The following is a 10,046-nucleotide window of genomic DNA, read 5'->3' on the forward strand; positions in this document are numbered from 1 at the left end:
ACCCCAGTGTGTATGTGCCTGTAACCCCAGTGTGTGTGCCGGTATCCCCAGTGTGTGTGCCGGTAACCCCAGTGCGTGTGCCTGTAACCCCAGTGCGTGTGCCTGTAACCCCAGTGTGTGTGTGCCTGTAGCCCCAGTATGTGTGCTGGTAACCCCAGTGTGTGTGCCGGTAACCCTAGTGTTAGGGAGGCATAGACAGGCAGATTCCTGAAGCTCGTTGACAGACAGCCTAGCTGAAAATTGGTGAGTTTCAGGTTCAGTAAGAGATCCTGTCTCCAAACAGTAAAACTGAGGACAGTTCATCTCTTGCCTCTGTACACATGTGCGCACACATACACACACATATACATACTTGCATACACACAAAAGGGTGGCACAGTCTGACATACCAGAAGGGCTCTGCACTAGGGTCACTCTGTTGCTGTGACAGACACCATGACTAAGAACAGCTCTGAGGAAAGAGGATTTGTCTCCTGATTTCTCATTCACGTGTGTTTCAGTATCCACTGGTGTTAGCAGGGCCCAGAATGATATGCACCCTAAGCAGTCCTGGCCTCGTCCTGTAGAACAGTGTGAAATCTCTTTCAGGGAGACAGGTTCCCGAGAGGAGCCTTGTACATCTGTGTCAAGGTGGGCAGGGAACTGGGGCAAGAACTCAAACAGCTTGAAGCAGAAACCACAGGGCACGGTGGTTGCCGGTGTGTTCACACAGTGGTTGCTGGCCTGTTCACACAGGCTCATGCTTAGCTTTTTCATAGAGCCCAGGGAATGGCGCCACCCACAGTGGCCCAGATGTTCCCATATCAGTCAGCAATCTAGACAGTTCCTCACAGACATGCCCACACATCAGCTTGATAAAGACAGTCACTCAGCTGAGACCCTCTTTTCAGTGACTTTAGGCTGTGCCAAGCTAATAGTTAACGCTCTCTAGGATGGGCTTCCTAGAAGTGACATGTAGGGCAGGCTTTTTTCTCAGGGTGAATTGCTGATTGTCTTGCATAATAGCATCCTCATAACCTCGTTTTGGTTTTCTTTTCAGCGAATTACCAGTTTCCTATCTAGAACCAGAGCTGCAGGACACCATCAAGGCCAAGCATGGAGAGCGAGTCCTCTTTGCCTACTTTAATAAGGGTCTCTAAGTGCTCTGTGCCTGCAGGGACCAATCCATACCCTGTATGGACCAGCCTTTGCTGGCAGCTCTGCACACCTGTGTCCACATTCCTCCTTGAAAGCCAGGCTGGACTGGGAGATAGAGTAGGTGGGTGGGGAGGCCTGTTTCCATATAAACACCCATTTTTGTGGGGACTCCCAAGGATAAAAATTCAAAAGGGGAATCAAGGTGGTTGGGGATGTAGCTCAGTTGGTAGTATTTGCCTAGATTCCACAAAGCCCTTGATTTAATCCTTAGCGCCATGTGTTTCAGGCATGGTCGTACATGCTTGCAATCTTTGTACTTGGGAAGTGGAGGCAGGAGCATTAGAAGTTCAAATTCAACCTTAGGTATATGGAGAGTTTGAGGCTATATTGAGTTAGAGATAATGTCTCAAAAAAAAATAGGGGAGGGAACAAGGACAAAAGTATTCCAGCTGCTTTGTCCTTGGTCCCTGTCCTTTGGGACCAGAAGCTAAGGCCATCTCAGCAGAAGCTGCTGGTGTCTGGGAGACACAGTTTGGCATACTTAAGAGACCTGTGGCTCTTGTCCAGTCAGGACCGCAGATGTATTGAGTCCCTCTCCTCCTTCCTCCCACTTCTTCCTTCTCAAGCAAGGGAAATGTTTACCTGTGTGATTCTTGAAAAGGCTTCTTATCATTTTATTTTATTTTTATGTGTATGGATGCTTTGCCTTTATGTGTGTCTCTGCTCCAGTGTCCATAGAGGTCCGAAGAGGGTGTCAGATCCTCTGGGACTGGAATTACCACTGTGAGCCATCACATGGGTGCTAGAAATCAAACCCAGACCCTCTGGAAGAGCATCTCCTCAGCTCCTACTCAGGGACAGCAGAGGGTCAGTCTGTCCCCTGAGGATTCCTCTCTACTTTGCTCCATCGAGTCCTGACTGGGATACCTCCATGGGAGCGCTGCTAGACTTGAGTTTGTCAGGCGCTGAGAGCTAAGTACAACAGGACAGAAAACTGGACAAATAGTTCCTGTCCTCAGCCCGATAGGTCAAAAACCAGGGACTGGTGTGTACTGATAGGAAAGGGAGCTGTGCTTGGATACAGGAGCACAATTCAACCAGGACCAAAGAGCCTTCAGACTGTACAGCCAAACAGTACAGTACACATAACACCCAAGTTATGTGGACATCAAGTTCTAGCCCTCTGATGATGACTTTATTCTGTCTAAAATCATGTCTAGATCTATTTCTGGGACCCTTATTCTGGGAGAAGTCTCTTCTCTCATTGCCTTGCCTGTTTTACAAGTCCCCTCACTGAGAGACGGCACCTGCCCCTCCACACATTTTGATGGATGATTTCCTGGTGGCCTCCCTTCCTGAACCCTTTAGGTTAAATCAAAGAAAGACTGCTGAGTACTGACAGGACAGGGGAGCTGTACTCAGACACCTCTGAGAGGAAATCAATCAGGACCAAAAGCCTAAAGAGAACACACAGCAAAGGGCCGCTTAGGTTCCCATCTTGTTCCTTGAGCCCCCTGGGGACTGTAGCTTCCTTGGGGTCAGTGTGTACATGGGGTGAGTTTTGTCTGGTGAGATTTGATGATTCTGTTTAAACTCTCTCATCATGAATTGAATAAATGATTTGAAAGAATGTGAAGCATTGTTCTGTAAACCAAGCTACTACCTCCTGATGGGAAGCAGGATCTATGGTCTGGCTTTGGCTGGGCACATCAGAGGATCTTGCAGCTGTAAGGGACCGTGTCTGATGGCTGGAGACTATGGTCCATCTCCCTAATAAGGGAGAAGAATACATCTGTTCACCTGTGTTGATGCCCCACTGGTCTCCCAGAATGGGATTTTTGCTGCCTTAGAGGATTGGTGAGCCATGATACAGCCAGTCACCTGTGCTCGCTCTCGCTATTTCTCTTTCTCTGGATTTGGGAACTGAAAATGGTTTTACATCTCTTAAAAGGTTATAAAAAGAAAAACTAGGGGGCTGGAGAGATGGCTCAGAGGTTAAGAGCATTGCCTGCTCTTCCAAAGGTCCTGAGTTCATTTACCAGCAACCACATGGTGACTCACAACCATCTGTAATGGTGTCTGGTGCCCTCTTCTGGCCTGCAGTCATACACACAGACAGAATATTGATACATAATAAATAAGTAAATATTTAAAAAAGAAAAACTAGAATATGCGAAAGGGACTTAGTATATGTGTCATATAAAGTTTTAACGTAAGTCTCCGTATCCTGCAGCTGTGGCTATTAGGAACATATAGTAGACCCGGCTGGGCAAACCTTTAATTCCAGCACTTGGAAAGCAGAGGCAGGTGGATCTTTGTGAGTCTGAGCCTATCCTGCTCTACATAGCACATTCCAGGCCAGCCAATGCAACAGAGAGGCCCTGCCTCAAAAGAGAAAAAAACGTATATGAGGGTCACCTGAAGATGCTTAGCAAACACAAGCGCAAAGGCTCGCCCCAGCTTGCAGTCCTGTAGGTGGAGCGTGCAGGTGTGCTCATTTCCTGGTAATGCTGGTTGCTCCAGAAGATAGTGCATCCTTGATGTGAAGATTGCAGCTGCAATTTAGCTTCACACCCATTTTAAAATGTAAAATGGAGCACACATACCATGAAACTTATGTTTTCTCTGGGATGGAGCCCAGGCTATCCTGGACTCTTACTTGTCAGCTCGGACTTGTGAATGCTGAGATTACAGCTGTGCATCTCCACACCTGGCCAAATTCATCCTTTTAAATTATATGGTTTAAAGTTGGGAAGTGGTGGCACACACCTTTAATCCCAGCACTCGGGGAGGCAGAGGCAGGCAGGTCTCTGGGTTTGAGGCCAGCCTGGTCTACACAGAGAAATCCTGTCTTGAAAAACAAAAACAAAATATTGTATGATTTAGTAATTTTCAGTTACCAAGTTGCAGCGTTGTTGCCACTAATTCTGAATACTTTTATTATCCCTCCTCCCGTCCCCAAACCCCAAGTTCATTAGCAGTTCCTCAGGCTCTCAGCCCCGTCCCCTTCCAATCAGATCACACTATGGGCCTTCTCTGCTTAGCATGTTTACAGGGTTCCTTCCATGTATAAGGGGAAGTTTGATGTTGGCTGTTACATGAGCAGGAAAGTCTTTTCCAGCCAGCTTTTTTCTTTTTTTAAAGATATATTTATTATGTATAATGTTCTGTCTGCCCCCCAGGCCAGAAGAGGGCACCAGATCTCATTATAGATGGTGTTAGCCATCATATAGTTGCTGGGAATTGAACTCAGGACCTCTGGAACAGCAGCCGGTGCTCTTAACCTCTGAGCCATCTCTCCAATCCCCCCAGCAGCTGTTTCAAAATGGGAGACTTGGCTGCAGCTTTTCTATTCCACAAAGTGGAAAAGCAACATCAGAACTTGAGAAAATGTTCTCACTGTATTCTCTGTAAAGATCAGCTTTCCTTAGCTTTCCACATCTTCAAGTCTCTTGGCATGCCTGTTTCCATAGTGTTTGCTCCTGAGACAGGGAAACGAAGCCCTGGCTGTCCTAGCACTCACTTTGTAGACCAGGCTGGCCTTGAACTCACAGCTTCTGCTGGAATTAAAGGTGTGTGCCAGCTAAAGTCTAGTCTTTCCCTCTTTCCCTCCCTATAGCTCTTCCCTTTCTTTTTTCCTTGTGGCTCACTCCGTGGACTGAACTTAAGGCCTTGCATGCCATTTACCACAGAGCAGGACATCCCCCACCCAGCTGGGTGAGTATTGTCAAGTGTGAAGCTGCTATGTAGTCATGTTTGGGTTTGTGTGGACCAGTAATGTGGATGGGATTTGAGGAGGTGGAGAACTAGCTACTCAGCAGGGCATAGAGAGCCATTTTCATTCAGCTGGAAGATAGCAAGGCTGAAGCAAAGAGTGGTGGGTATCAGAGCTGTTTCCGAGTCATTAGAGGGTTGTCCTTAAAACAGGGATGGCAGAGCACTGTCTCTAATAGAATTACTGTCGAATAGGGAATTCGAATGGATCTGAGCTGCTCCTTGGTTAGTGGGATTGGAAAAGGCATCCTGATAATAGAGCTGCCTGTACAAAGGGCCCCAGAAAATTCCAGGCTGCAATTGTTTTACCCTTTAGAAGTACTCTTTAGAATCATTATACCTTACCACCTCTTTTTTTTTCCCTTTTCCTTATCCCACCCCCTAACTGTGGGAACCTAACACTTCCGCCACACTCAAAATGGCTACACAGGCAAGCCTCTTCGATGCATCTGGATGGTCGCGTCCCCAGCTCTAGTTGCTTCCGCCACTCTGCGGGGCGGGGGCGCACTGCTCTTTAATGCAGCTCGCAGCATTCAAGATGGCCCGGCTTCCTCCCACTTTTCATTGGCTAAATCGCCCAGCACGAGGCGGGCTGGGACTAGAACTAGACGCACAGCTCTCTGGACCAATGGCAGAAAGGTAGGAGCCAATGAGGCGCGGGAGCTGGAGACCGTCCTCCGCATCTGGGAGGGCATTTGGCCTGGGGCGGGTGGAGCCGAGCCGGAAGCGGGAGGGGGAGAGCGAAACAGGAAAAGAAGGGAAGGAGGAAGCAGAGGGAAGAAGAGAGGGAGGAGGAGGGGTGGCGGCGCCGTGGCGGAGGAGCAGGAGCAGGAGGGGGATGGAGAGGAGAAAGCTCCTGGGTGGCATGGCGCTCCTGCTCCTCCAGGCGCTGCCCAGTCCCCTGTCAGTCAGGGCTGAGCCCCCGCAGGTAAGGGGAGGGCGTCTGAGCCAGCCCGGGGGTCCGGGGTGGTCGAGGCCTGGCAGGAGGGGGTCTCAAGGAGGATTGTTTGCAAAGAGTTGAGTGTTGTCGAGAGGAACGCCCATGCCTTGCGTGGACAGGGCGAAGGGGGCTTTGGTGTTTAGCTGAGGGACACCTGTGACGATTTGGATGTCAGAAAGATGGCAGAGGCAATGGTGCCAGGCGTCTTGAGGGTCTTTTGAGAGGGCAGCTTTGGTAGGTGCGCTGGAGGAACTATGCTGGATATCGGTGCACACTGGCGCATATGGGGCTCATTTCTAGCTCCGCAGTGGAGTCAGGAGCCAGAGACTGTGTGCACACCATGTGTGTAGGGATCCCAGGTTACAGAGCTGGCCCCAGAGGGAGAAGGGCCCAGCAGGATATTTATTTCAGGCCGGACAAAGGAAAGTTCTGAGCATCTTGGCTCTATTTTTAGTGCTGTAAGGCATGGCACGTTGGTGGCCTGCTGTTGGAGACAGGGTTCTTGGAAGGTAGGAGGGTGCAGTGGAGTGGAACCCCTCAGGAGGAGGGGCACGTCTGAGCTGTGAGAGCCACGCCGTTAGGCTGACTGCCCTGGTTAGAACAGGTCACTGGTGCTGATCTGAGCCAGCTCAAGGCCTTTGAGCAGAGGGTGGTTCTAATGCCAGTATCTGCAGCAAATGGAGCACCCTAGCTTTTCTTGCTGGGTGGCTTGCTCTTTGTCCAGGCAGGGAAGCTTGCTTGCGCTGATTCTAGCTCAGGCTGCGTTTCGAAACCCTAATTGAAGCCTCAGTCTTGGTGCCAGATTGGGTGGGGTGCAGTAGGGGAACCAACCCCTCCTCTGTTAAATTTGGCAAAGGTTCTGTCATTTTATTCTCTTCCCTTTCTTCCCTTCATTGTCTTTTTTATTTTATTTTTTTCCAGAAAAGCATTCACATGCACTGACAGCGGGGACAGCCTGTACAGCTTAACACTTAGCTTCATGTTTTGATAAAGAGCAGAAATTGCTAGCAAAATACTTTACCTCTCCCTTAGAGCTTAAGGACGGCCTCTCACGTACGGATCTTGTTTTGCTCCTGAGTGTCCTCTCCCTAAAACAAAAAACAAAACCCACAGATGATTGTGTTTTGTTTTGTTTAAGACAGGACCTTGCTATGTAGGTCAGGCTGGCCCTGAACTCGAGGTCCTTTTCCGTCAGCCACCCAAGTTCTGGGGTTTGATAGGTTTTTGAGAGAGTTGAAATTCACACAACAAAATGAAGAGTTTAAAAGCCAAGCGGCCAGTAGCATTTAGTACGTTCTGGTGTTGTGCAGCCCAGAGGAGAGCCTGTCCCGCTCACCAGTCACTCCCCATCTCCACCCTAGCCCCCCGGCCCCAGCTCTGGACCACCTGTGGTCTGCACCTGTGGTCTGCAACGCCTCTGTGCATTTACCTGTTCAGGATATTCTGTGTAGTGGAATGCTCCAGAATGTGGAGCCCTTGGTATTTGATCTCTCTCACATACTGGGGTTCATCTACATCGTGACAAAATAATACACCCCTTTATGTGTGTTCTACAATTTATTTGCCAGCTTATCTGTTGCGGTGTCTTAGTGGGGGGGAGTATGTTTATCTGGGAAATAATATGTGAAAGAAATAGAGCTCATTGTATGACCTTGAATGTGTTCCTTTCTAGGGATGGAACCCTTCAGTTTTTAGCCTTTGTTGAGGTTCTTTGTTTTCTTAATCGAAACTATAATCTGGCAGGACTGGTGAAGTCAAGAATAGGTATTGACAGAACAGAATCTGGAATGAACCTGCTTCCCATTTCTCTGGCTGTCACTGAGGACTCTTCCCTATAGCCATTCAATCACCTTTAGGGATGTGGAGACTTGTTTTTTTTTTTTTTTTTTTTGTTTTTTTTGTTTTTCGAGACAGGGTTTCTCTGTGGTTTTGGAGCCTGTCCTGGAACTAGAACAATAGACCAGGCTGGTCTCGAACTCACAGAGATCCTCCTGCCTCTGCCTCCCGAGTGCTGGGATTAAAGGCGTGCGCCCGGCGGGATGTGGAGACTTTGGAGATGCCCTGTTGCTAGGAGGAACTGGTCCACTTCTTCCAGGAAAAGAACTGGAAAGCGGTGCCTCCCGCCACATCCCGGAGCCTGGGGTGGTGAGATACGGAGGAGGGTCTTCAGTGTGAGGCTCTGATGCAGCTCGTCACTCACAGGCTGCTTTCTTAGGTTTCTGCTGCTTCCAGTACTTCCTTGGGGGACAGAGTGGCTTTTGTACTTTGTTCCGTTTGGTTGGGTGCTAGCACTAACCATAGCTGTTGTGTGGTTACATACAGTTCCTGTGGTGAAGGAAAGGTTTTGCTATGAGCTGCCCACTCCTTCCTATGCTTTCCACACGTCACCCTGACAGGGCACACTCCCACCTCACCCCTTTACCCCCGTGGCCTGCTGTCCAATCAATCATACCAGATATCTATGGTGAAATTGGTGTTTTGGTTTTTAACCTTTGGAATGGAAGTTACAATATAATTATTAACTCTGAATCCATCACAGCTTAGTCAATTTAGGGATTTTGTTTGGGGTTTTGGTTTGTCGCAGAGAACATCTGTCAGGGGAATCTGTCAGGCCTTTATTTCTAGGTCACTCAGGTGGCACCTTGAACTCTGTGGAATGTGGTACCTCACTATCTCCCTCTCTGAAACGAATCCCTGTCAAATGCCATCTTTTTCTATTTATTTATTTATTTATTTATTTATTTATTTATTTATTTATTTATTTATTTATTTATGTAGGGTTTAGCAGTCTAACACCATACCCACTGGGCCACCTGGTAGGGGTCTGTTTTGACCAGGCTGATCATCAACTTCCTACGATCCTCCTGCCTCTGCCTGAAAGGGCTGGGGTTACAGGTGTGTACCACAGCTACACACACATTGAATATCTGAACTATATGTATTAATAGGTGTCTTTTCCCATTGCCGGCTCTTCATAATGGTCGTCTCTTGCCATGCACACCAGGAAAGTTCACTGCCTAGGGACTTCTACAGTTCGGAACTTCTGGCTAACTCTCTCACAGGGCGTCGTGACTCATAGATGAGATTCCTTGAACATGAAAAGAATAAAAAAGCTGCAGTTGCAAACAGGAAGGCCTTGGCGTTGTTTCCTCCAGTTAATTTATTCTTGAGATAATGTGGAGTTGCTTTCCTTCCGATGTTTAGATCAAACCAGGTCACCGGACAACGATGTGTAAAATGAAGTTTTAGTAGCAATGTCTACAGCCATAAGGTGGTCCAGCCCGTGGTGTGGGCGCCACCTATAGGTGTCGTTCTTACAATTCCTCTGCCAACTTAAAAACTTTGAGTTCAGATGGGTCCCGTTCCTGCTTTTTCTCACTGCGCCCCTCAATTTCACGTCAGCTTCACTTCCCTCTCATGTCTTAGGTTGAGTTTAGATCCACTGCTCCATCCCCAGGATGCAGTTCTAGGGATGCTCATGCTTCAGCCCCTGAGTACTAGGGTGTAGGAAGCACCACACGCCTGCTCCATCCCCACACCCTCTCTCTTGTTACCTGGGGACAAGGTTCCCGGAGCCCAAGCCAGCCTTGAACCTGGTCTTTTCAGGGCAGTCAGCTGTCACTACTTGTGGAACACCAGGACTATGTGACCTACAGGGTCTAGCTCCCTTTCCCTTGTTTCTGTAGACTGTTAGGTTATTCCAAAGTGAGCATTTTATCGAAAAACATTTCCTACATTCTGTAAACTTTCCTGTTGTAATTCCATTTAGTGGACATTTTGGAACTCCAGCAGGTTCTGGAAGCCGTCAGATGTGGAGCAGAATCTCTTACCTCAAGGATCGGGTAATCGGGAGTAGGGAGGAGGATAACACACACACAGATTATAATCCAGAAGGGTTGTTCTCCAGTGGAGATGCAAACGAAGACGAGGGGGCGAGCAGTGGGCTCTGCTGGGGCTGAACAGCCAGGGAAGGTTTCCCTCAGACATCTGCGTTTGGACTGCTGTGGGTTCGCGGTGCAGGAGGAGACGGGATCAGAAATGGGCAGAGTGTGAGAGAAGGGAAACGGCGGGGACATCCGGCTCACGTGGAAGCTTCGAGTGCAGGCGTTCAGTCAGGTGCAGCAGAAAGGACCACCCTGGCAGGTGTTCAGTCAGGTGCAGCAGAGAGGACGACCCTGGCAGGTGTTCAGTCAGG

The 10,046-nt window shown here is 48.7% G+C and overlaps 2 protein-coding genes across 5 annotated transcripts in view; both read left to right on the top strand.

Moving 5' to 3' along the window:
- Window positions 1-2,767, top strand: part of Sfxn2 (sideroflexin 2) — a 27,735-nt gene extending 24,968 nt beyond the window's left edge. For 2 of the 3 annotated variants that reach the window (XM_005352414.3, XM_026781035.1), the window contains one exon: window positions 1,040-2,767. In XM_005352414.3, the coding sequence (XP_005352471.1) occupies window positions 1,040-1,139 (100 nt within the window). In that variant the 3' untranslated portion in view covers window positions 1,140-2,767. The remainder of the gene's footprint in view (window positions 1-1,039) is intronic. The other variant, XR_003377257.1, reaches the window with a different exon arrangement.
- A 2,002-nt stretch (window positions 2,768-4,769) lies between these two features.
- Window positions 4,770-10,046, top strand: part of Wbp1l (WW domain binding protein 1 like) — a 64,108-nt gene continuing 58,831 nt past the window's right edge. Inside the window, exons 1-2 of one of the 2 annotated variants that reach the window (XM_026781307.1) lie at window positions 4,770-4,854; window positions 5,342-5,550. In XM_026781307.1, the coding sequence (XP_026637108.1) occupies window positions 5,365-5,550 (186 nt within the window). In that variant the 5' untranslated portion in view covers window positions 4,770-4,854; window positions 5,342-5,364. Of the gene's footprint in view, window positions 4,855-5,341; window positions 5,551-5,710; window positions 5,840-10,046 lie in introns of those variants that run through there. The other variant, XM_005352415.2, reaches the window with a different exon arrangement.

Source organism: Microtus ochrogaster, chromosome 8 (genome assembly GCF_000317375.1).
Source record: "Microtus ochrogaster isolate Prairie Vole_2 chromosome 8, MicOch1.0, whole genome shotgun sequence".
In the NCBI taxonomy this organism is placed as follows: Eukaryota; Metazoa; Chordata; class Mammalia; order Rodentia; family Cricetidae; genus Microtus; species Microtus ochrogaster.